Source organism: Astatotilapia calliptera, chromosome 13 (genome assembly GCF_964374335.1).
Source record: "Astatotilapia calliptera chromosome 13, fAstCal68.1, whole genome shotgun sequence".
NCBI lineage: Eukaryota > Metazoa > Chordata > Actinopteri > Cichliformes > Cichlidae > Astatotilapia > Astatotilapia calliptera.
Genome location: NC_137434.1, coordinates 17,098,852 through 17,125,714, shown reverse-complemented (window position 1 = coordinate 17,125,714; position 26,863 = coordinate 17,098,852). Strand labels below are relative to the sequence as shown.

General features: G+C 39.8%; 2 protein-coding genes across 5 annotated transcripts; one reads left to right on the top strand and one right to left on the bottom strand.

The window, feature by feature from the left end:
* Nucleotides 1-1,769: 1,769 nt before the first annotated feature.
* Nucleotides 1,770-25,061, bottom strand: ogdhl (oxoglutarate dehydrogenase L). 4 transcript variants are annotated; one of them, XM_026190351.2, is made up of 27 exons: nucleotides 24,908-25,061; nucleotides 24,094-24,306; nucleotides 23,545-23,715; nucleotides 22,572-22,674; nucleotides 19,686-19,801; nucleotides 19,437-19,591; nucleotides 18,743-18,889; nucleotides 18,567-18,657; nucleotides 18,304-18,483; nucleotides 17,846-17,974; nucleotides 17,513-17,692; nucleotides 17,277-17,429; nucleotides 16,563-16,665; nucleotides 16,300-16,428; nucleotides 15,274-15,424; nucleotides 11,675-11,802; nucleotides 11,420-11,598; nucleotides 11,252-11,323; nucleotides 10,520-10,645; nucleotides 9,632-9,704; nucleotides 9,371-9,534; nucleotides 9,127-9,281; nucleotides 5,671-9,029; nucleotides 4,560-4,644; nucleotides 3,676-3,833; nucleotides 3,192-3,249; nucleotides 1,770-2,251 (listed from the first exon to the last, which is right to left on the bottom strand). In XM_026190351.2, the coding sequence occupies exons 2-23, from the start codon at nucleotides 24,304-24,306 to the stop codon at nucleotides 8,915-8,917; spliced, it is 3,033 nt and encodes a 1,010-aa protein (XP_026046136.2). In that variant the 5' UTR covers nucleotides 24,908-25,061; the 3' UTR covers nucleotides 1,770-2,251; nucleotides 3,192-3,249; nucleotides 3,676-3,833; nucleotides 4,560-4,644; nucleotides 5,671-8,914. The 4 variants fall into 4 exon arrangements, with proteins under 4 accessions (XP_026046136.2, XP_080144273.1, XP_026046137.2 ...); XM_080288147.1 differs by having other exon boundaries at nucleotides 3,192-3,246; XM_026190352.2 differs by lacking the exon at nucleotides 24,908-25,061 and adding an exon at nucleotides 24,679-24,806.
* On the top strand, nucleotides 6,182-7,071 carry c13h10orf53 (chromosome 13 C10orf53 homolog). Its single transcript, XM_026190354.2, has 4 exons — nucleotides 6,182-6,319; nucleotides 6,434-6,588; nucleotides 6,703-6,822; nucleotides 6,953-7,071. Exons 2-4 carry the CDS (start codon nucleotides 6,495-6,497, stop codon nucleotides 7,015-7,017), a joined length of 279 nt encoding a protein of 92 aa, XP_026046139.1. The 5' UTR covers nucleotides 6,182-6,319; nucleotides 6,434-6,494; the 3' UTR covers nucleotides 7,018-7,071.
* Nucleotides 25,062-26,863: the final 1,802 nt, after the last annotated feature.

The window sequence follows — 26,863 nt, the reverse complement described above, 5'->3', positions numbered from 1 at the left end:
TTTCGTCAGGTAAATTTTAAAGTTCAGTATTTCAAAGCAGGAGTTATGAAGAATCATACTGGAAGACAATCAACTTTTAGTGTTTTCCGCATATTAATTATTCTGAAATAGAGACGGTGACCCTAACTGTACAGAAGCACTAAACAACTGACAATCTAACAGACATCATTGGCCCGAGCTGTCATGCACAGTGAGTCTGATCCTTTGCTGTGAGAGTATGAAAAGCATGTTTCTGGTCAGTTTGGAAGAAATAATATCACAATGTTGATCTTTCTTTCCAATATTCCTTGTCTTTTACAACATAAACTGTGATCAAAGGTACTTATGTTCACAGCATGTAATAATACTGACAGTCCAGGGCATTGTGGTCTGTTGAGCTAGGGTTAGGGTTAGGGTTAGCAATTCAGACATATGTAATCAATATTAAACATCTCTGACGTGGGCCACTGTTGGGAAATCCATACCAGGCTGGAACGAGTCAAGGTAGGTGAGCATCCACGAGAAGACACAGCAGATGCATCCTACTAATACTGACAGGACCAGGAGACTCCAGAAACCAAGCATCTTCTCTTCAGTGCCATCCTCTCCTGTCACCCTCTCTGCTCGCAGCTCTTTGAGTATGGGGTGGAGAAGGGCGCAGAGAAACCCTTATTACTAATTTGTATTATAATTCAATTTTCATGAAATATTCATATTCAGTATTGGTCCTTTTATATTAATAACCACGTATCCACCCAGGCTCATGGTGGGGCAGGGCTCTGTCCTGGGATGCTTGAGTACAAGGTAATGTACACCCTGACCAGGTATCCAGTCTGTCAGAATTGTTTTCAATATTTGGTTCAAAAACATGAGTGACAACAAAAATCCAACTAGGATTCTTGCATATGATGAATGAAGTCTGTCTTTGACTGTATTGTCCAGCTGATCCATCAAACCCCCAGCAGGTGAATCTTATTCATGACATAACACGGCAACAATGTAAAAAATGAAACAGCAACAGTCTAAATGTAAAGTGCATTCTAAACTCCTCTTCAATAAATCATATGCAAAGAGTCATTCAGGACTGTAAAACGTGAACTACAGAACCCAGAGTCTTCATCATTAAATCTCTGGTTGCTTCATTTTTCTATCCTATATCAGACACTATAAGGTTAGGTTAGGTAAACTTGCATTCTCATGGTGAGGCAAAGTGCTTTATGTGTGTGTGTGCGTGTCATGAACGGCTATAAAAGGCCTATAATTAAAGAACAAAGCGGGGTTTGAGTTCGAGTTGCGGCAGACTGTCACTACTAGTAAATGGAACGCAGCCTTCCTATGGCGGACAGCTAATAACAGGAATCGGACGCGGTCCAGCCAAGTCCACAGCAACCACCATAGCAACCACCTAGCATGACCTTAAAAACATATTCTGTCTTCATAACTATCAAAAACATGAAACGATTTGAAAAGTGTTTAAGTGTTACAGCTGCAGAGAGCTATGGCGGTATCTTTGGAAGCTGTTTACATAGCTAATAATATACGATGTAACCATGGAGACAGTCAGTCTGAGCTAGCGGTGCATGTTTACTACAGTGAATAAGGTGATTGCGTGCACAGCGTCCACATGCTGCAGAGGGTAAAGACATTACTTCAATATTGTTTTATATTGATATATATTTGCCTTCTGTTGACCATCACCTCAGGTTCACCATTACAGTTTCAGCAGACAGATGCACACTGTCTAAATATCAACACATTCAAAACTCATGTCTCAGAAATAAGCACAGCTGTTCATGTTTGTCATTAGAGTTTTATTTGTAAGAAAATTATGAACTTCATATTGTGCATCAAATAAAAGAACATTTCACAACTCTGAGTCAACAGAAACAGGTAACAGAAATGTCTCTAATGTAGACATGTACAGTGTAGTGTAAGCATTAAAAGATCATAAAGGAAACACTAACATTTATGTCAAACTAATTGTAATAAAAAAATGAACAGGTGCTTTATAGATTTAAAAGAAAGAATCTGAAAACAACGATTTTTTGGTCTAAGTGATCAAAGTAGAAAACAGAACTAATGTTCAAAAACAAACCGTAGCTGCACTAATATTACACATCTCCATTGTTGTGGTGAACAGACATGTTGCTTTTAAAACCACATGCAGTGTGTGACCGTGACTGTTCACTGAGACCATGAACGCCACTTCGCTGAAGCCTTCGCCTTCTTCTTCTAAATTGGAAGCAGAAGGAGCACGAGCTGCTTTGATCTACTGAAAGGAAAAAGCAGAACATCTGAGCTGAAACCAGTCAGCTGAAATCATTAAGACAGGAACAATCATTCAATGCAGTGTCTCAGGTGGCTTAGCCTGTTACAACTGTTGATACAAGCTAAATACGGTTAACACACAGTGTCAGGGAGCTCCAGTGTGGGAACTAGTGGCTTTACGTTTGTAGTCATTTAACTTTCATCCATTCATTCATTTAATTCAGGAGGAAGAAATGTCAGGTTGATGCAGGCTGGTTACATGCATTTGGTCCCATGCTGTCTTTAACTAAATGACTTGGTTCATTTTATGGCTGGGCTGTATGTGGGGTTATATCATGTTATTTGGGCAGGAGTACCTGTCCTCTGTTAGACTTAGAAAGTTTCTCCATAAGTAGAGTTTCTAACTCTTCTAGCACATCTGTGGCTGACAGCTTTTTGGTGGCTCTTTTTACCCCACACTGGTTGTGAGTGTGTAAATAGCCCCACTAGTTCTTTTGGGTTGCAGTTAACTTGGGAGGAAGAGGTAGGTCTGCCATGACTAGATGTATAACAATTATCAAATTTCATAATGCATGCATATATCTCTATAAACCTGGCCTGAGGGCTGCCATTTTTTACATTCAGTTATTTCTTTGTTGAATCTAAATAATGAATGTGTTACAGTTAAACTGATACTGGTCAGTGTAAATGGCTCATTGGGACACAGAAACCTTTAAATTAAACCCTATCACCTGATATCGAGTGTCAAACAATATCAAAGCTGTAAAAGCTGTTTACAGTCAGAATTTATAAAAACTATGATTGTAAATAAATTCAAACAAGTGAGCTTTTCTCTTTGGGCTGAATATCAACACTGTGATTTCTTAGACTGTAAGCTTTACTTTAGCACAACCAGTTGTAGAAGCTGCCACTCCAAATGTCTTTTGATAACAAGAAAAAAATACCTTTTCAGTACACGGCCTGAAGTTCTTCTCTGACATCTTCTGCAATCGGCTTTGTCTGCTGGTTTGAAGACAATAAACCACAAAAAAGATGATTTAGTCACTTTGTCTGCATCATGCAGCTTGAATGTGTCGTGTAACGATGTTGAATAGCCGTCGTTATCCCTCTGCTGCGTCAGTAGGATTGTACTGTACAGCATCTCATTGATATGTGAGGAATGCTAATGTAACACGATAACAGACTTACATCATTAAAACATAAAGGACAGGAGATATTTAGATATTTTTATATTTATATTACATTTTATAGCTGACGGATATTACTAAATAGATAGAATTTACTAAATAGCTGGATGAACATGAAAAATATGTCTATAATAACAAATGACCATGAGAGCCAGTAGAATTAATTCAACTGGACACTCGAAAGACGTCCTTAAATGCTCTTTAAGTGGCAGAACAAACGAACAAACAGTTAATCGCTTACTTGAGATTAAATCTGCTCAGCTACTTTGAAAACAGTTTATAAGTGGTTCCTCCTTTAACAGGATGACTGCTCAGGGGTAAGGCCATCATGCAGTCCAGCAACCTTTATGGTTCTGCTTTGATTCACCAGGAACTATTAGGGAAACCTTCCAGCGCCTCCTGTGAAAGACACAGGCATAAACACACAAACATTTATTAACATGTTCCACAGTCTTCCAGTTTGATTTTCTCATCCTGTGGACAACAACATACATGGATGCAGGTTTATTGTTAACTTTTGTAAGGTTTATTTAGTGAACATATCCAGCTGCAGCTCCACTGTGATCCTGAACTGGATAAGCACTTAAGAAAATGTGTCAATAAATGCACATACATCAACTTACTATATTTATCCAAACAGACGGGACCAATAATGCTTCACTGAGTTAGAGACTTTAACAGTCTCTTCTATGTAAGAATGTCTCGTGCTGATAGACCTGCAAACTTGACAACAAAGGTTTTTCAGACTACATGTAGCTGTCCTCTATGTCAGCTCACACATTTACATTTATGTCACACTTATTTCTGCTTTCCCATTTTATAATTATTACTTACATTTTGATTAGATACCTTGAGTTTGTAAATGATCAGATTAGATAATTGGAATACAATGTATCCAATTCAGGGTTGCGGGAGGATGAAGCCTATCCCAGCTGATACAGGACAAAGACAGGCTGCCAGTTTATTGCAGGGCTAACACAATATGTGTAACAGAAAATCCACTTAAATGTTTGATATTTCTTATAATAATCATAATTATGACTATTATTTAAAGGTTTCTTTATAAATACATTTTGATTTTTTATAACCTCTAAAATATAAACCTGAGCTGTTTCAGATTCTGACCTCACTGCAGCTCCCTCTTGGAAGTACGTCTGCTTCTTGTCTACCCCCAGTGTTGACCGCCTGCCCTTGATATCACGTACTGTACCTGAGGAACAAAAAAGGACAAACACTTGCCTTCATTTAAGAAGTACATTCATACAGAGGTAATCTATGGAAACACACTAGTTCACCCTTTGGGAGAAATCAGTTCCTGTGAAACATTTCTGTAAATGAACATCATGTGGAAAATGAATGAAATGAGTTCTTCAGGTGACTCAGCAGTCCCACACTGACAAATGAAATCTAGTTAAACTATTAAGCATATTTGCTCTTCTGAAATCTGTGTTAAACAACAACAAACATAAATTAGTAACAAAAATACAGCTGAGTAGAGGCTTTACAAACCACCAGAAGCCATAATGCTAAATTTTAATCTTCAAATGTTTCTGAGCCGTCTTCAACCTGCTTTTAACACATTAAAGTCCCACAGTCAATGCAGCCTGACCCAATCCTAGATGTTCAGCACACAGAGAGTCACTGATCCTTTGCAGTATTACAGAGTCTGGCAGTCTTTGCATGATGTCCACGTCACTGTAAGTTTCTAGCTGACTCTCAGGTGTGACAGGTGTGCCAGCAGGAAAGAGTAATAATAACCTGCATCCTGAGGTTTGTCATGCAGGATTAAATTTACAGTGGCTTTGTTCACACAGCTAGGATTGTATTTTACACTGACCCTGGGTCAGTATAAGTATCATACAGTTTAAACGAAGCACTGAAACTTGCACATATTTATTATAGATGCACTGAAGCTAATCGAGATATTTGCTGTCAATCTGTGGCTGCGATTAATCACTTTACTGAAAACTTTATTAACTAGTAACTTCATCAGTCATGACAGAAGCTAATATTTCTGTGCTAACATCGTTTAAACAGTAACAGCTTTACTCCAATATAAGCTAACGTTTAAGCTAGCACCATAAAGACGGTAAAACACGTAATAATATCTACAAATGCATCTTAAAGCTGTTATATTAGCACTCTGTGTATTACTAAGATAACCACGTTAACATTACTGACACTCGCTGACTTTTAACAGTCATTCTATAAATGCTGTCCATTTAAATGGTCTTACCTGTACACACTGCATATCCACCGGATTCCAGCCAGAGTGGATTCTGGAGTCTTCCCACGCTCCTGTTAGTGATCCTCCATCTGAATGGATGAGAACAACCTTCTGAAAAATCCAGCAGGAGATGGCCCATATCTATGGGACTGATTTGTGCTAATAACGCCCATTGTATGGACTGATAACAGCCGAAGCGGGTGAATAAAGTCACCCAGTAGCTAGCTGTGCCATTACCCAGCATACATCACTCCCTCCATAAATGCAATAAACGATACAAAAGTATCGTTCTACCTGTTTTTCAGGTAGTTGTTTACATTATATAATTTATTGTGTTCTGTATACGTCACTACACTGTGATTTGGAAAATGTCTAAATATGCCGACAACAGGCACTTCCGCGGCAATCTCTTCAATCGGAGGACCCTTCACTCAATTCTCGACGCGAGGGGGGTACCCTGCGCGTCCATAAGTGAAGCAGAGGGAGCCTGACCATGCGTCACACGTTTGAGGAGTTGGGAGTGAGAACGTGTTGACCTGTGCAACCTGATTGGGTTATAGGTAATATCTCTTGATATCAGCAGTGAGAAGGACAGCAGCAAAAAGCAAAACTAAAGAAAAATCAGCCCAGATCAATAACGGGATAATTTCTTTGAAAAGTATGTATGTCTTGGTGTGAACATTTGTAATAAACACTGATCAGCAGTGAGTCTGCGGTGGCGCAGAAACCGATGGTTATAGATTGCTTCTCTTTCTTTGATCTGCCCACATAGGCTAACCATGCCAGCAATCGATGCATATTGAATCAGTTACCCAGGTGACACACAACAAACAATGCCAGCAAATGCGCGGGTCACACTTTGCTACGGACCTTATAAATCCAGCGGAGTAATACAACACAGGACCTTCCGCCTCCAGGGTCTCCAGGGTCTGTCTCATATCCAGCTTTATTGAGATTCATGCATGTCATGCTTGTCATCTGCCTTCGTCCATGTTATAAAACTTTTGTTTTGTTTTAATGACCGATCCAATATGTCTGCAGCCGCTCTGAGAGCGCGCGGGCACCTGTGCGTTTTGGAAGAAACACGCGAGTGGAATATTGTGGAGCTCGTGGTCAGCGGGGAGGTCGTTTTCACCTGTAACATAAAGGATCTAGAGTTTGGTAAGTTTGGTTGACTGGGATACATGTAAGGTTTGTGGGATTAACGTGGAGCTACAAATCAACTTAAAGTGATAGGTCGTGATGACGTCACTCAGTCTGAAAACCTTTTGGTTTTTGTTTTTCCCCAAAGGCGGAGATGGAAAACTGGACCCTGTTTGCAGAGAGGCTGTTGCTGCAGTGGAGAGTGCTTACTGAAAATAAACCCATATTTAAAAAATGCAATTAAAAACTGTACATATTATGCAATTACACCACTGTATGGATTCATTTATAAACACCAGTCAATTTATTAGGTTCACATGTTTAACTTCTTGTTATGTGAGATTTTCCTGCACAACTATCTTTACATTTACAGAGAATTCTCTGGAAAAGACATAATATTCAGTGACTAATATTTATCTGGGTGAAAATATTTTGTCAATTCTAGAGGTCTGAGGAGAACGGCCAGCCTGCTTCGATTTGATAGGAAGATTACTCTAACTCGAATAACCAGCCATTACAACTGAGGTATGCAGAAAAGGGCCTCTGAATGCACAACATTTAAAGCATTAAAGCTGTAGATGGGCTACAGCTGCATAAGAACGTACCAGGTGCCACTTTTTTCAGCTAGGAACAGGAAAATGAGGCTACAGTTCAAACGGGCTCACCAACATTGATAAACAGAAGATTGGAAAAAGTTGCCTGGTCTTATGAGTCTCAATTTCTAATGGTAAGGTCAGAATATGAAAGCATGAGTCTGTGCATTTTGGGCTTATGGCCATAATCCATTAGAATTTTGTGGCTTCGATCGAAATTCCATTGTAATTTCTTTAATTACAGATTTGCATAAGAATTTCAATCACTAAGATAGGCAGAGTTTCAGTGAGATAAAGCCTACATTTTAATTAAAACCTCCATGCCACTGCTTGATATTGCGTTCATCTATATTTGGTTCACATGACAGGACAGCCCACATATTTTTAAAGACACATTTATGGAATTAATAGAAAATTAAGGACACACAAAATCTGAAAACAATTACAAAATAGCTCCAGGATCATTAAATCATTTGTGTCAGTGAGCAAAATCCTATTTCAACCTATCATAGATTAACAGATGACCTGTAACTTTACTCATCAGTTCAAACTGTTGTATGTATGCCAGGTCATTCATTTATTAAAACATATTTATTGCATATTCAAATTATTCCCTGTAGGTGCAGTTATATCATGTTGAGCACATATTTCAGCTCCCACATGAATATGTGGCTCTTTCCCTATTTACTAAACAGTCATGTATAAACCTCTTTTAAATCACTAAATATGCAAAACTATGTTTCTGCATTACTGGTTAAATCTCCCAGCTCTACGTTGGAAAGGTAAACTACAGCGCAGCTAGACAAGAAGTATAATTTTAAGGAGCTTTTCTAATATCATTTGTGTTTGATATCTGGGGATTTTAATGTGACAACCATGCATCAATATTGCTCTCTGAGCATCCAAGGCTGTTCTTTGTTTATGTGTGTGCGTGTCCCAGCGCTTCAGAAGAAAAAGCTGAGCCTTATGTCCTAAGTAGAAAACATGGCTGCAAGTCTCTGTGCCAGCTGGCTCATGTCTCCTGGTGAAGTGATGTGTGACAATAAATACACACTCCTTCACAAACAGCTAAGGTAGCCAAACAATAACAGGCTATAAAATCTACTGATGTGTTAAGTTTCAGCACAGTTTTCATACCTGTGACATGCGATTCATAGTTATTGTTAAAGTGTACCTCTGGGGTGTTTTGGGTGTGTTTCATAGCTACAATCAAAATAAATATCAAAATAGTTATTTAGCAGTATTCAGCATAACAGCAAAAGAATATTTGAAGTAGTGAAACCACTCCAATAATGATTGTCACAGTTCTGCGTGGCTGTGTGAACAATACTGGTGTACTACACTCTACCACACAACAGAAGATGCAGGATTGACCATTCTGTGGCTTAGTGCTTATGCTTAATGTTCATAAGGAACTTTTTATTCTTAAACAATTGTGTAGAGATAGGTTTTTAATGACCCTCAACCTAAGACTAAGCCACATCAAAACAATGAAATGACCTTCTCCTTTACAAGTTTCAGTCTTGGAAGGAGCTCATGTTGAAAGCAGTGTCTATAAACTTCCTCAGCTCATTGAGGTGAGTAGATTTGTTTCCTGTCGCCGGTGCAGCCGCAGGATCTCGTCCCACATACCTGAAACAAACACGTAAGGTTTATCACCTGCAACAAGAGCTCAAATGCTTTGGCTAGTTCTCTAACTAGAAGTGAGATGATAAATAAACATTCTTACCAAATGGGTTTCTTGTTGGCAACCACTGTGAGGAAGCGTGGTCGGACATAATCATAGTAACCCATGTTCTTGTGCTCCTCCTGACACCAGATGAGCTCAGCGTTGCCGTATTTCTCCACCTCTTCACTGACCAGGTCAAACGGGAAAGGAGAGATCTGAGAGTTGGAGACCAAAAAATGACCGATGAAGAAATGACCACACAGTGTCAGTCTCATTTTAAAATCAGAGAAGAAGAACTAAAAACCTGTTCAAGCCTGATTATGGCAACATCTCTGTCCAAATTTTGCTGCTTCCTCTCCTTAGCTAGTTCATAGTAGACTTTGCCTGCGCAGAAGATAACCCTCTTTACTTGGCCTGGGCTTTGACTTGCAGGGCCCTCATCAGGAATCAGTCTCTTAAATTTAGTGCCTGCAAACATAATGCATATTGAACATTAGTAATAAATGCAAATAAATACACACATAAAACATTAAAAGTTATGTCACGCTTAAAGGTAAAGCTCTACCTTTGGCAAGGTCATCAAAACCTGACCTTGCGTCCGGATGCCTGAGCAGAGATTTAGGAGTGAAAATGATCAGCTGTTTGAAGGGGAGAAGAAAAGGGAAAAAGTTTCCGTCACTGACAAACAACAGATTTATCCTGTCAGCCGTATCTTCATTGTGTGCGCTGAAAAAACTCCAGAGGAAAAAAGTTTTTATCTCTTTTTTCACGCTAATTTATTACCAACATATAGCACGCAACATCAGCACTGGGAAAACAAAACAATTCTTTAACAATCAAATAAATAAAACCCTTTGTGCTCGGTCGACCAAGTCCAGAACTTCGAAGTTTTTCCATAAAAAACCAACAATATTATCCCCTGTAGGCTTCCTCCCTAATTTGCTCTGGAACTAATTTTCTCACGCTTCGCAAAGCATCGCATTTATGTACAACAGGGGATCAGTTAAGACATTCACTGTGCCTGAAAACTGTGAGACAAAAAAGAGCATATAGAAAAAAGAAAAGACAAATGCTTTACACTTTGAAACTTTAGAGCTGAGCTAATTCTACTTTCTTTTTTTTAAGTGCAGGAACATATAGACCGAATTATGAATATCGTCAAACTGAGCCTCTTATAATAGAAACATCACATCTCACACTTTCCCAACTACGATTTTGATTTCAGTCGTGTAACAAAAATGACCCAAAGAAAACAAAATATTCTGCAGGAAATATCAGGTGTGCTCTCGATTTATCGTCAGAGAAAAAAGTGGTTTATACGTGATGTGTGATTTGAAAGCTCTGATCTGATCTTTTTTTTTTTTTTATTTAAAGTACTATATGACAAGCACAAAAGCAACCTAAGTGAGACATAAAGAAACCATACTGTAGTAATGGTGATGTCACACTTTACCGGTTTTCTGAATGGCAGCAAAATCTGTCGCCTGAGCACGTGACAGTAGTTAGCAGGAGTGGAGCAGTTGACCACAATCCAGTTACATTCATACAGCTGCTGGACATCAAAGTCTCCGGTGAATTCCTTCATGGAAGTTAAATAAATGATATTAACTCTAATAAATGTAATGACTTTGAAAAAAGAAATTGTAGTTCTATCTTCTGGCGACAATGCCACTTCTCATAAGTGGGCAGAAGATAGAGCACATAATTGTGTGAGTGCACTGTATCTCTCCCCTGCATACACACACACACACACACACACACACACACACACACACACGCACACACAAGTACAGTACACAGAGGACAGTGAATGTTAATCCTTACTAATAGTTCAATCAATAACCCCATCTGAAGATGAATCTGGTAAGCTTCTGCTGATACAGCCTCCGCTATGTTCCCTCTTTTATGTTCCCTCGCAGCAACTGGTCACTGGGGACCTGAACTGCTGCTGAATACCAACACTTAGAGGCCATGATGAAGAGACTTTTCAACTCTACAGAAATGGGCAATCATCACTTAAGCAATCACCTAAGTAGCTATGATGTCAGCACAGCCAGTAAAGCAGGAAGGTAAAGAATGCTAATCGCAGTGCAATGTTCAGAGAAATAAATGATAGACTAGAAATGATCTGAAATAAATCATGGCATTAAGAAGAGGAAACCACTCCTACTGCATGTGAACATACAGGGATGTGATCTGGATCATCTTTGGTCATTTGCAGGAAGCGTTCAGGCCGAGCTGATGAATGCTCTGGACCCTAAGGACAAATCAAGACAAACAATAAATACGCACAAAATACATGATGAATTGTGACAAATAACCCAGCAGTGTCCAAATTCTAACATGATCTCACCATTCCTTCCATTCCATGTGGCAGCAGTAGGACAATGCCATTATTGCGAACCCACTTGGCCTGTCCTGAGCTAATAAACTGGTCAATGATACACTGGGCTGTATTGTGAAAGTCTCCAAACTGGGCCTCCCAGAGGATCAAAGCATTTGGGTTAGCCATGGCAAAGCCAAGCTCAAAACCTGAAGTCATAGACATGATTATTCAGAACAACCAAATATCCTCAGCATGATATTCAGCTGCTTAGTCTAGTCTTACCTACAACTCCATACTCTGATAAGGAGCTGTTGCAGACAGTGTAAGATGCCTGGTTCTCCCACAGGTGGTTCATGGGAACACAGATACGTTTGTCAACCTCTTGGTCATGTAGAACATGATGACGGTGACTACAAAACAGAAGATGTGAAACTGAGCCAGGACGGTAAGGACTCAAACAGAAAACAAGATTAGAAGACACCCTCTGAAGCAGTCCATTCACCAGCTGTGCTTTCAGTTAAAGACTTAAATCAACATGCTAACAAGCTGGGCTAGTTTTTAGAATGATAGCATTACAGTGTTCACCTTGTTTCCCTTAGTTTAGCATGCTAACATTATTAATTATAAGGAAAAGTCACCCATTTAGCAGTTATGGGGATTTTTACTCAGGACCAAAGGGAATGAGAGACTAACAAAAAAGTAAATAAATACAGAAAACAGATCCATGCCGCCAGCTTGACTAAAAACACCACTGCTGTACCGAGTTAGGCACTTCTGTGTGAAACATAAAAACATTTACATTTAAATAATAAATTAATGAAACAATGTTTTTTCTAACTGAGTATCTCACACTGCTAAAATTAATGCATCAATTTAAGAGGCCCATATTTTTTTTTAAAAAAAGTAATAGTAACATATATTTTTAATTGGTGATTAATATTGCTTTTATCTGTAAAGCAAAATTATTAACTTGTTTAGTATCTACAAAAGGAAGAATGAAAATTAAATGACAATTTGCAAGAACATATAGAAATGTGATTTAAATGACCTTGAACAGGGTTTTCGGTGCCAGATAGGTTAATCTGAGTATTTCAAATCGACGCTGATCTGCTGGGATTTTCCCACAAATCACCCCTTGGTTTTACAGAAAATGATAGAAAAGAGAGAAAGTATCCAGTGAGAGGAAAAGACGTTCTAAGGGTGAAAACGTCTTGTTGATGCCAGAGGTCAGAGGAGGATGGCCAGGCTCCTTCAAGCTGATAGGGAGATAAGGGCAACTTATCAAATAACCACTTGGTACAATCTATGGTATGCAGAAGAGCATCTCTGAATTCAAAACACATACAGCAGCAAAAGAACACACCAAGTGGCACTCCCGCCAGCTAAGAACAGGAAACTGAGGTTCTCTCCTACACGGACTCACCAACACTGGACAATAGAAGACTGGAAAATGTTGCTGGGTCTGATGAGTTATAATTTCTACTGTAACATTTGGATGGCAGGGTCAGAAACTGGCATAAAGAAGCATGGTTCCACCCTGCCTTGTATCAACAGTTCAGGCTGTTGCTGATGGTGGTGTAATGGTGTGGGGGATATTTTTGGGGGGTACACTTTAAGGGTCCTTAGAACCAACTGAGAATTACTCCACGGTGACCAGATCTGCAGTAAATGTGTGACTCCATCATGTCAATATGGCTCAAAATCTGCAAGGAATATTTCCAGCACTCTGTTGAACCTATAACATGAAGAATTAAGGCTGTTCTGAAGACCAAAAGAGGTTCAAGGGAGCCCAACTGCTAATAGCAGGTAGTGCCAGTAAGTTTATGCTGTCTTTAGTGATTGTGGTGAAAACAGCACTCTTCCAAGGAAATGTTCAAAGGTCTTTAATCCAGGAGATGCACTGCAAGCATTGAAGCCTGTGTTCCTAGCTCATAAAGGCACTTTCCTCTCTAGCGATCTTCTGTCAGTATGAAGCTCAACAAGAGTGGATGTGAGCAAAGACCCAAATCTTAACAAGTTTTGCCAGTCCGCTCAGTCCCACTAAGGAATCATCCTTCAAATCCAGCACGCTCAGACAGTCACTTAGACCCCTTTAAGATCACTTTCATGACATCCCCACACACACACACACACACACACACACACACACACACACACACACACACACACACACACACAGAGAGTGATGGATGTTATGTAATATTAAGGCAGAATAACTGCAGGAAATAACCCAAATCATTGTGCCGAATGCAATATAGTTCCTCCATGAAGACTAGATTATCATGATAGTAATCTTTTACATAGTACTGTCCATAATTATGGGCTAATGAGGGCTCCAAATGTACTGCATAATTGTCTTGCTTGATCCTTAATCTACATTTGGAGAAGATACATTTTCTCTTCAAGAAATATGCTTATGAAATAACAACAGCATCTATTGTATTAATTAAGGTAGCACACATAATTTCACATTTCATTTTTCACAATTTGTTTGCACCCAATCCACAAAGGGAAAAAAAAACTTTTAAGAGAGCTCTCTCTTAATTGCCTCATAAACAGCATGCCTACATTTATTCACTTTATTTTCACACACACTCACAAAAACACACACAGTTCCTCTGCCAGGGGGCCCCATTAGTCAGGGAAAGGGGCGCACGCTGAAGCGCATGCAACCTATCCAAACACAACGACTGAATCTATTAGTCCACGCTGTTACGTACATCACAGAAACGCAAGCAGGCCCACTCAACTGTAACATGCCAATATGCTCAGCTCCTAAACACTATGAAAGGAACCAGACTAGTGGGGGATAAAAAAAAAACAAAAAACAGTGTAGGTAAGAGGAAGAAAAAAGCTGTGAGGTAAATTACAGGTAGGAGAGCAAATACAAAAAACTGATCGGGGATTAACAGGTGATACATAGCTAAGAGTGGATCCAACATTTGACTGGGGTAATTTTTTCCCAACTAGGTGAATTGCATTGCTGAAGGGGACATCGGGGTGGGAGACATAGATGTCATTGGTAAATGCGAAGCAAAAAGAAAAAGCCCTGTAGCCTCTGGTTAGTTAGCGTGATGTATGTCGCTGTAAACTGAGATGGGGAGTGTCAGTGAAGATGAGCTGGTAGAGAAATGATAGGGGACAGACGAGACAGGCACAGAGCAAGGGAGGCTGGTTTTGTTCATGTGTCACTCGTTCCCTCTATACCATGACAACACCATGTGGGCTTCAGCGTTCCCAGGAGACTGCACTGACGTCTTTTGTCTGGCAAACTCGCTATGCCACTCTTCCCACACCCCTGCTTACTTAATTTACTATCTGTCAGAGAGTGCCATTTACCCTTTAACACTACTTAGAAATGTTGACAATGAAATATGATGGATCTTTAAAGATATGTAGTACACTTTAACAATTCAAGAACTATATCTAAAAAATGAAGACGTTCAAAATAATGAACGGTGCTCCTTATTCTTCTTAATTAAGCATGCAAGCTAATTTAGTTAGAGGACAGTTGTGTTTATGAGGACTACCCATCTACAAAAATCTATATAGCAAAAGTTAATATACCTAAACGTCTTTTGCACAATTGCGCAGAGCTCTGTAACAGACCTTTGCAGCATGGTGAGCTCCTCCCAAGACAAATGTGACAATTTAAAAAATTCAGACAGTGACTTTTTACATCTTGATAATGCATGCTCAATCAACCAGGTAAGGAAATCCCAGAAAGTTCATTCTGTTCATCCTGATGTAGCATTTTCAGTCACTCCCTCAGCAGTGAGTTTTTCAAAGTACTTTTTCAGCACGTGTTTTTCCTCCCACTGAAAATGCTACATTCAGATAAATAGAATCAACTTTCTGGGAGTGACTCCTCACAGGCTCACCTAAAGGTTCCTCGTTCAACATCTTGCCCGCTCAGTCGTACATGTATGCCATCTTTCAGGAGGGAGCCAAAGGCTATGTACTCTCCTAGAGCCCAGTCCATCTGACGACTCTTCACTAGGTCAGCTCGACCACGCAGGATACGGGACACACCTGTAGAACCGAACACACAAACACACAGGCAAAAGACACATATGACTAAAAATATTGTGTTGTGTGGATGGAAGAGCGGTGTGATGGTTAACACTGTCACCTCGCAGCAGAAAGGTCCGGAATTTGAGGCTAACTGGGGCTTTTTTGTGTGGGGTTTACATGTTAATCGCACAATCCATTGGAGATTCTTAAGTTGGCCACAGGTGTAAATGTTTCTTTTTTGTGTTAGCCCTACAACAGACTGGCGACGTGTCTATAGCATATGTCGGCTCTCACCTTATGGCAGGTAAAAGAGGCTCCGGCCTGCCAGCCACTAACTTGGATAAAACAAATATGAATGGTATTAAATGGATGGACTGTGCTGTAAATAGAATTTTTTAAAAAATGTTACAGTCTCAATAATTCTTTAGCTTTTTTGTTACATGAGCTTTCCAGTTCTGAATTTTGGAAAGGATGTGTTATGTAGATTTGTGTAATTTAAAAACATTACACTCACAAGTGTTTATGACCACCTTTCCAAAATCTCCAATACTTTGTAAAATGTAAATAACAACAGGGTGTAAGGCTTTACAAATTATTTAAATCCCTTTATTAATTTAAATAAACAGTACAAAAACAAGCTGATTTTTTTTACCATTAAACTGTATCACTGGTTCTTTGTTTTGTCTATTAACAACAATTTGAAAAGCAATTGCTTTACTAGGTTTACCTCAACCATGCAGGACATGGCACAGTGGCTTACAGAGGTTTCAAAACTTGGCCCTGTCACTGTGCATATATATTCCACAGTATATCAATGTTACTGCTACCACCACTACTATGACTGATCCTCTGTCTCACTGCTTTGTTCTCTGGCATAAAGCAACCAGACTCACCAGGGTGGATGTTAAAACCTTCCAGAGGCACTGAGCTGGCTATCTGCCCAATGTGCTGCAGAACCTCCTCGTCCAGTCCTGTAGGGAGGCAGCTCATGCTCTTGGGCTCTCCCTGCGCTGTGAAAAAATCTGCAGAAAGCAACACAATCACTCCATCGGGGAAACAGAAATTACTCACAAAAACAGTAAATAAAACATTAACTTAAAAACTAACTATAATTTTCATGGTTAACTCACTTTTTGTTTCTAAGTGGATAATTTACCTGGCCAAGGGGAGTCGAGCCAGTGCCGAATGTGTAAGATCTTTTCATCTTTAGAGCTGGTGTATGCCTCCTCACATATTTTGTCATATTTTGAAACTTCTTCCTGCAAATACATTTTGTAATAATAAATGCTACAATTTCCCTAATGCTAACTAAAGTGTGCTTTAATCACAGACCTTCAGCTGACTAGCCTAAACAGTGTGCAGCAGTAATATAGAGAGATAGAGGGGAAAAGTCTCCAGAAGCATTCGTGCCTTTGCTATATATTATAAATGGAGTGTGAGTCCAAATAGCAGGCCTCACAACAGAAAGCAGTGTCCATCAAAAGCCAGAAGGAAGGAGCTGTAGTATTACTCTGCCATGTGATATAAAAAAAAAAAAATCAGAATGGATGTTATGGTCAAAGTTTCTGTTGTGGATGAAAAACCTCTGCAATTGCACTGAATGGCGACAGAACCGCATACTTTAACTTCACTGGGCAATATATACTCTATGTGAGGGATTGTGAGGCTAGATGACTGAAGTGAGGCAGTAAATTGAAACTCAAATACAGCTGTGCTAGCATAACATATTTAGTTGAAGGCTAGGGTAATATCTAAGTGTGATTTAATGCACATAGCCCAGCAGATGGTGATATACCAAATAAAACTGCATACAGTAGCAGCAGCAATATACAGTATATTTAACAAGAGAAAACACTACTAGATCACAAACCTCAAATTCCTGCAGTGTCACCACTCCCTCAGCAATGAGTTTTTCAGAGTACTTTTTCAGCACATGCTCCTGCCGATGGATCTGTTTGTACATCAGCGGCTGGGTGAACATGGGCTCATCCATTTCATTATGGCCAAAACGTCTGTAACAAACCTGCAAAAACAGACACTTTAAAAATAAAACTGCTACACATACGTAAGAAGCTGTTAATCTATTTAGACTCGGCTGCGGCTGACCAGGTCAATGACGACATCCTTGTTGAATGTGGCCCTCCACTCTGCAGCTACGCGGCACACATACATGACAGCCTCGGGATCGTCCGCATTCACATGGAAGATGGGCGCATTGACAACCCGAGCCACGTCAGTGGGGTAAGGAGATGAGCGGGCCACTCGAGGATCTGTAGTGAAGCCAATCTGACAACAACCACATGCCAAAATTGGTACACTAATTTTGCTTCATTTTATGTAATACAATTTAACACACAGACAACAGGAGACAGACAAATTATTTTCCAGATATTTTTTAATAAGTGGGATTGTACTTAAGTGATGCCAAAGTTCCAATACCTGGTTGTTGACCACCACATGGATTGTACCATTTGTGGTATAAGAGGGGAGTTCACTCAAATGGAACGTCTCATAAACAACTCCTTGTCCCGCAAAAGCAGCATCGCCGTGCATCAAAATAGACATCACCTTAAAAATCACATTATAGGCTTAAAGGAAGCATTTTGCTATCATTTTTTTAGACAGTAAAAGTATTGTGCAAAAGTCTTGAGCTACGCGTCATTTCTTTACACTAATAAACCTCTGTGCTATGTGGGGGTATTGAATGTTTAAATATACAAATATAATTGAGACTGTGGGATTTGTATAAAATATTTGTATATACTGTAGAGATGTCACTCACGGGCTCTATGTCTCAAATGAAGACCCACACATAGCACAGGGGTTTACTAGTATGAAGAAATAAAGGGTGGCTGAACACTGTCGCACAATGCTGTATCCGGTAGAATAAGGGTTACCTTCTTTCCTTGAGTGTCTCCTCTGTAGAACTGCTCTGCTTTGGTCTTTCCCTGAACCACTGGATCCACTGCCTCGAGGTGCGAGGGGTTTGCCACGAGTGACAGCGTGATGTTCTTGTCAGTCTCACGGTTAATCCTCTCGTGGTACATCCCCAGGTGGTATTTGACATCACCCGAACCCTACATGCATAAAAAATGGAGACTGAATAAAGCATCAGCTGTAAGTCCAGACTTATTTTCTCTGAGAGTTTTCCACATATCACCTCATCAGCAGCCTCTAATTTGGGGTCAAACTGACAAAAGATCTGATCCAGGTCCTTACGGATCACATTAGCCAAGACGTTCAGTCGACCCCTGAAAGTACAGTTTATAAATATATATAAACAGAAGGAAAAGACTTTAAAAAAGACTGATGTAAGAAATAGGAAATGCACATTACCGATGTGGCATCCCCATGATTACGCTGTCGATCCCTGCTGCGCTTGACTTGTCAATGATGGTTTTAAGAGCAGGAATGAGAACTTCGCAGCCTTCCAAACCAAAACGTTTCTCCGATGACCACTTTCTCGCCAGGAAGTCCTCAAACCTAGACACAATAACAGATCTTAACAGATCCCATATATGGACCACAGATGCTTGTGCTACTAACAGGTAGCTGTGAACAGCTGGTTATACAAAATATACTGGTTCTGACTGATGATAGCATATGCTCCATTACAGTAATTTATTTTTAGAATAATACCATGATGCCTTAAACACCTTGTACTCAAGCATTTAGAAAATGCATCTCACTACGTGTGTGTGTGTGTGTGTGTGTGTGTGTGTGTGTGTGTGTGTGTGTGTGTGTGTGTGTGTGTGTGTGTGTGTGTGTGTGTCATCAGAACAGGACAGTGACAACAGAATAAAACAAGCAAGGATACAATAAGACATATATTCACCCTAGCGAGATCATTTTAAGGACCCTGCAGTGACTTATGAGCTAATTTATTAAGGATAAAAATGAGCTCACATGAAGAATAGGGTGTGTTAACTTCCTATTTTGTTTATGTTATGTGAGTCAGTGTTGCGAGCTATAACTAAAGGTGAGGTATTGCGCTGTCACCACAGTGTGAATTTGTTTATTCACTGCTGACCGTGTGGATCTGATCAGGCGCGCTAGCAGGGTTCTCTTCTCAGCACTAGTGAACTGCATGATTCCCGGAGTCTCGAACTTCTGACGAATCCACTGACACTGGTTCACATTATTAATGAACATAAATTCAACCCCTATGTGACTGCAGTAGGATGCCTGAAAGCAAAAAGTTGCAAAGTAAAAGAAATGCACAGAAAGGAAACAGCACGACAGCTTCTCCTGTTCATCGGAGACACGTATGTACAAATACCTCTAGTCTGCGTATGATTTCTCTAAGTGGAAGGGTAGTCTCTTGTCCACCGATGAAGGTGGTGTGGGGCAGCTGGAAACTTCTATCCAAGTCAGACTCATCAAGACCATATAAACCTAAAACAAAACCACATGAAACAAATATCTAATTAAGACTCTTAAGAAAGGCACAAGATATAATTTACTGACTCACTTTGAGCGCATACTCCAAGCTTAAACAAAATACTTTCCACCCAAAATTAAGATTTAAGTTGGTTTCATTTAATCAAATGAATCTATTACAATTTGTGTCCCACGTCACTGCAGACAAAGGCCTATACCCTATAATGGTTTTCAACAGGGATTAAGAAAGGAATAATCAATGACCTGGCAATTGAGTATTGATCAATTTTCAGATCAATTTTCAGTTTATTGGAAGAATTAAAGTCCTCCCAATTTTTTAATATTATGTAAGAAGAAATCGTAGTAAAGCGACCCAAAAAAACTATACAAATACATATTTAAAGTGTCTGATTCCATAAATTTATCTTGTTGCTGTGGTGAGACTAGTTGAATTAAAAAAAAACAGTCTTTTTTTCTTTGTTTTTAAATGTGAAAAAAAATGACAATATTTAAGTTTTAATATTTACGAGGTACTCTTATACTAAAGTTAAAGATTGAATGTATATGTGTGTGTGAAGTTGCATGTACATATGTGAAAGCTGTAAATACATAAACAACTCAGAAGACAAAGAAAGAAACAGAAAAGATGATCTTGTGTGAGCAATGTGAGCTACTTTCAGCTATCACTTATTCACAAGGGGTTGCCACAGCAGGTAGCTCTGCATGTATTATTTGGCAGATTTTTATGCTGGATGTGCAACACCCAAAGGTTTTGTGTCTCACGGTGTGAGTAAGGTAAAGACCAAAAAACCATCCATCCATCTGTTTTCCGCCTATCCAATTCAGGGTGGGGGGGGCTTTGGGGGTACTGAAGCCTATTATCCCAATCGTTACATGGCAAAACTCTGGGTACACCCTGGACAGATTTATAATCTGTTGCAGGGCTAACACATAGAGACAGAAAAACATTCATGCAGGAGTGCCCAGAGAAAACCCACACATACATGGGGAGAAGATGCAAACTTCACACAGAAAGGCTTACCCTATTCCTGTGTATTTTTTTCACCTCCTTTTATAATCTCTGTCTTTTCAGGTGAATGTTTATCTTACATCTCAATGTATCACTACTCAGCTGGTGTAGTCATTAAAAGAAGCAAGACAGGCACTGGTTTCAGTTCAGGGCAGAAGTTTCAACGGGTTAAGGTGAAGGGGAACAGGATCTCCACCGTGATTGAAAAAAGTAATTGCAACAATGGTTGATACATTAAAGGAAGAAACTACTACTCCTCTAAAATATTGTAACTGTGATTGAAAAGAGGCAAACAAAGGATGTTAGATGGAACGACTGAGCAAGAAGGTATGTGGCGCATATCTCAGTTAGGTGTATATATTACAGCTTATGACGTAGTCATGGTAATGAATTATTCAACCATTAAAACAAACTGAAAAACTATACAATCATTTATTGTTAAATCCAATTATCAACCATTCAAGCACATTAATGCATTAGTAATGATTTTCTAATTGTATCTAAGTCATGCTAATGCTAATTAAATATGCTTGGGTTTAGGACTGCTAGTCAGTCAAAACAAGCAATCTAAAGACATCCTATCAGCCTATGGGGAATTGTAGTGCCCATTTTTCACATTTTATAAATGAAATGATTAATTGATCTATCAAAATATAATAAGCAAATGATTAATTACTAATGAAAATAATGATTAGCTGGTCTAAATGAGATTGCAGAGCCCCCTCCAGCATGGCTTGCTAAGAATTAACTGACAAACTTCAGAAGTTTCATCTGAGATGATTGGTTTGATGGCAAAGACTTCCAAAAAAATTGATTAGAAAATAAACAATAATACACTATTAATTTATAGATAGTAATGTAGAAGGGCCCATGGATGTAGTGCCCCCACATACAGGTACAATAAGGTTCTGTGGTAACAAAACCCACCTGAGAGGGCTGGTCAAGCTCAAGATTACTGGCAAACATAAGAGGAGACAGGTGCAAATCATATTAGGAACACAGCAAAGACAAAGGGGGCCAAGAATAGACTTGTGTACAATCAGCTGACCAAATAAGGGGCCATGGAGGCTGTCATTAGCTTTCATTAGGGAACTATAGCCCTGGTGATCATACATAATGCGATGCTATGTCATGACTCTCACTGATCACTGATAACACCAGCCAACAGAAACAACGTCTCTCTTTTCCTCCCTCTCACTCGCTCTCTCTCCTCCTTACTATCTATTCCTGTAGACTTCGATCGCTTTCTGTGGCCATCCCACATCCTCCGACCCTCAGTTCGCTAAATGAAATGGAGAATGACAAGAGCTCAGCCTGAGATTAATGACAGCATCAGGCTGACCAACCAGTATACAGACTTGATAGGTGCTTTGTACTGAAAAACCACATCCACTCATCAGTGTGATCAGTTATATAACCCTTGATCTTTAATGTAAGTGAAGCTGTACATGTATCTACTGTAAAAAATACAAAAATGTTGAAATACGGTCCAAGAAACAGACAAATACAATCTTGTCACCATAAGCAAGGCAAGATTAAGCTTTTGAGACTGAAATCCTAAAACATGGGAAGCATCTTTAGAGTTAAATACAAGGGAAGATTTCTATAGTAGGATACTCATCAGCATATATACAGCCTCAGGGTTAAATCCATATATATTCCATCAGACGGGGTCTAAAACAAGGAGTCCCATACAACTTCCTCTTCAAAGCCTAAATCAGACATGACTCAAATGACTAAAAGAAAGCATCTCACCTAATTTATCAATAGTGGTGATCAGGTCGGACGGAACGAAAGAGTCGAGGTCAGCATCCAGGATTCCTAAAGGGTCTAACTGAGCAACATGGTGACCACGGATCTAAACAGAGAGACAGATGGAAATGTGCAGTGGGGGTGAAGAAAAGATAGAGAATTAGATTTAAAAAAACTAAATGAGAGAATCTGACAGGCAGAAAAAAATAATAAGCAATTTGGTTTCCATCATCAAACTGAGTATGAACAGCTGGAGAATAAGCTAACACTCAGTTATAGGTCAACCTTTCAGAGAAAAGATACTCCTGGGAGAGCTTTTATGTCTGTGTACACACGCAGACATAAACATTTCCACCAGGACTGCAACAAGCTGGGAATAAAAATGACGCCTTTGCCAAAAGACTGAATTTAATAAATCCCTTGGATAGTTCCTTGAATTAATTAGAGGGCGAGTGGAAATGTTACCACCTGCTTTGTTTGAGTAGTCTCTTTGATTTTTCCATTTTCAAAAAGCAGTCAGGGTAAGTAGGTTGGAGTTAATCTTGCAATTTGCATAACCTCGTGCAGTGACAAACAAGTTGTATATTCCTTTTAATACAAGGACACGCACAAACAGCTTTCTTTGCCAATTGCATCTGCTTCTCCAAGTCCAAGCGGAGTCTGTTTGATGTATTTTTCACATACTCGTCAGAGATGCAAATAGTCAGTTGCAGCTCGAGATGGATGACATCTTAATTCCATACACAGACACTGCCTTAAGATTTAAATGGATAGCTATGAGATGTGACTTAATTATATCATAAATCAGCATCACATCAAAATTAAATGTCTGTATATCTATCTGTCTGTGTGTGTGTGTGTGTGTGTGTGTGTGTGTGTGTGTGTGTGTGTGTGTGTGTGTGTGTGTGTGTGTGTGTGTGTGTGTGTGTGTGTGTGTGTGTTATCCTCACAGCTGTGCCAGGTGAGTGTGGCCTACCTGGTAAGCTCTAATGAGGGTGTGCACAGCCAGGTGGTCCTCCACCACTTTCTCTGCCACGTCTAGTGAGTGGGACAACACTCGGCCCTGCAGCAGAGCAGAGGGCCGTCTCTCATCCGCCTCGCCAGATGGACCGGAGGCCTGGATGTTACGGAAGAAACTGTCCCAAGACTACAGCAGAGAGACAGACAGATCCATCAAAGGAACGCTGGTATATGTAACATGATTATTCAGTGACTAGTGAATGCTTGGACACGGGTGACAGAATAGGGAAAAGCTGGATTAGAATCCAGGACAACGCAACTACATCAGATGCCCCAGGCATCTGAACTAAGAATAACATAATTTAACAAGAAAAACCTTAGTAAGGTCAGGGATATTCAGCTGTATTTCAGGACCAGCACTGGCACCAGCTTGCAATTTGAGTAACTTCTGCAGAAATTCTCTAGGTGTCATAGTTTTCTCTTTAAATTTTCATTTATGGAAAGGTATATTCAACCGACCTTTTTCTGTGTAACTTAAGATGCAGTTTATGCTACACATTGTTACCTCGTGGACGTTTTTATGGTCATCCAGCCATGCCAAATACATCTCCTCCACATAGCTGGAGTTGCTGACCACTGCTGGAAGAGGATCAGTCCTAGAGGAGCAGCCTCTCTTTGGATGAGCCCAGCAGCGCCAGGTCAGCCCTCCTGCACGCCATCGAAGGAAGGGGCTCCCTCCACCTTTCAGCACACCAGCTAATACCCGAAACTGACTCATCTAAAAAAAAAAAAAAACCCAAAAAAAACAAACCCTAAGGTTAACACTAAAGGTTAAGACAGACATACCACGCAGGAATGTGAACAGAGATGATTTTTTTTTTTTTTTTACCGCAAACGGAATGGGACATTTTTGTAAAAATCCCAGCTAGAGTGATACTCATCTGTGTTTGGGAAAAGCGCAAATCACACCTAAAGGGACTGTGTTTGCAACACAGGGTGGCTTTAACAGTTTGCACTGAGTTTCACTAAGATCAGCCTGAAGGAACAGTCCGTTTCTGCGTAGAACGTGTGCAGCTGCAAAACGCGAACAGCCCGTATGACGCTCCACTAAGTGCGGCAGTATGTGACCGACTGCTACATTCTTCCTCACCTTTTTCCTGCATGATCTTTTTTGTTTCCTTCACTCAACATCGCAGGCATCAGTATCAAAACATTTTATATTTCATTCTGCGACTGTTCCACTTTCGGACCTCTAATCCCTCACCAAAATAAATCCTCATAATCTCCGCTCGTCCCTGATACTGCTCAAGCGCAACACGGAACAAAAATATACAGGGTTAAAATGTCACCTGCCTTTTATTTCTATAAAGTGCCTTTACCTTAGACTGCACTGTTCTTTGGCTTTACTGTCATCGCCGAGAGGTGCAAGTGGGACAGGTATCAATGAAGGTGACACAGATCCGAGGACAAGAGCAGCTGCTCGGCACGCCCCCTCGGTGTCAGGTGACGCTTCTCCGCACAGAGGCAACTTGCTGCACCCAAAGGTACCTAGGTAGCGACCTAAAATATCTGTTCATACAGAGGATTTAAAAAAGATCATTAAAAACAAATAGATGTAATCAAATAAACATATATAGCACATATATAGCAACCCTATTAGTTCTTGTGTTTGTGCTGTGAACTCAATTTTATAATCAGAGAACTTTCCTCAATCCTGTCACTTCAGGCACACGGTTAACATCCACCCAAGTAATTTTTCTTTCTAAGATGCATCACACATATGTCAGTGTTAATTACATAAACCAATTAAACTTTTATAAAGGCTGAACACGAGTCATTTGATCAAGGGCTTTCAGATTGATGGGCTTCTACCTTGAGTGGGTTAAACAATAAAATAATTGGCCCTCCCTCCACCCTCTTTCCTTCCCCATTTCTAACCCCGCTCTCGTCCTCATCTGGATTTTCATCTTTCATACTTGCTGCCACAGAAGGAACAGTATTATCAATCATGACAAACACACCACTGAAAGGGGGATAATGGAGTGAGCACTAGTCGCAAGAGGATCAAGCAGACAGAACAGGGTAGGTCTAAATATCAGAGCATCGCTAATCACAGCATCCCCGTTTTCTTGTTTTAAGCTCCTTTTAATGACACGAAAATGTCTGTTTCTTAACACACTTCATATAACAATGTATCAATAATTCTCAGCCAGCAATAAGGCTCAGTGTCTCCTGAGAGTTTTTTCCTTTTTTCTATTATTTGCATTTGCTTAACATTTGAGTTTGCTGCTGCTCTGCAGGTGACCCGGACTTTGCAGGGTCAGGCAATTATGAACTGAAATGCCATTTTGTTGCAGTGACTTTGCCGCCTGACGGAGATGGAGTGAAGACCAGTTGCTTTTTGGCACGTTATTATTAATGTTCATTGATGAAACGACCTGTGCCGCTGGGTAACATTACAAGCTCGATGTTAAATAACTTCCCGTTTAGAATGATTACATCACTACACTGGGCAAAACCGGAGCGGCTGTCTGTGTCTGCAGTGGTGAAAATCAGAAAGGAGTGAATATTCCATAAACACCCATTTCTAGTGATATATAAAGATGAATTAAAAAAGGGAAAAGAGAAGAAAACAAAACAGTCTTACTATATCATCATTTCTGTTGACTAAGGTTATTCATTTGCAGGATCAGCCTGCCAAATTCAGTCAATGTTTAGTGTTGTTTGATTAAATCCAGCAGGCACCAGCAACCTGAATAATGTTCGCATCCAGGTAACCCACGCTCACATCGACAGTTAGATCTGCTTAACCAAATTAACTTTATGCGTGAGTCCGCAGCTTGTTTGGTCAATGCAGGCCTCAGTACAAAGAGCAGAAGAAGCAGATAATGTGTAATCCACTTACCCCAGCCAAGCCTACACACCATTTATGGAAGTCCACGTCATGAGGTTATTTAGGAGCCCTAATTCATCTAATACAGCATGTTTGAAGGCGGAATTTAATTTTTCTGAAAGCCCTAGGTACACGTGCTATCACAAAAATCAATCAGATGATTAAATAATGTATGATTTCATGAAATTAAGTGACAGTGAAGTGCAGTGCCAAGACACTGTTCCAAACTGGACGAAGCCCCGAGATTGCAGCAAAATCTGTTATTTTTGATGGATAATTACATTACCCTGATGTATAGAAACTACATAATGTTACACTACAGAACGACCTCTTTAAAGAATTTTCGGTTCAATCATTGCGCCTAAATTTCACATTGTGGCGATCACTTTATTCAGTGAACCGTGTTTATTTGAGCAGGGAAACGCAACGCAGAGCAGAGAAA

Coding starts and splice junctions, on each gene's coding strand:
- ogdhl (XM_026190351.2), bottom strand. CDS start 24,306: ATGAGTCAGTTTCGGGTATTAGCTGGTGTGCTGAAAGGTGGAGGGAGC. Junction 17,975..18,303: donor GAGACACTCAAGGAAAGAAG/GTAACCCTTATT, acceptor GTGATTTTTAAG/GTGATGTCTATTTTGATGCA. Junction 16,429..16,562: donor GCTCGACTCCCCTTGGCCAG/GTAAATTATCCA, acceptor TGCTTTCTGCAG/ATTTTTTCACAGCGCAGGGA.
- c13h10orf53 (XM_026190354.2), top strand. CDS start 6,495: ATGCCAGCAAATGCGCGGGTCACACTTTGCTACGGACCTTATAAATCC. Junction 6,589..6,702: donor CCGCCTCCAGGGTCTCCAGG/GTCTGTCTCATA, acceptor ATATGTCTGCAG/CCGCTCTGAGAGCGCGCGGG. Junction 6,823..6,952: donor CATAAAGGATCTAGAGTTTG/GTAAGTTTGGTT, acceptor TTTTCCCCAAAG/GCGGAGATGGAAAACTGGAC.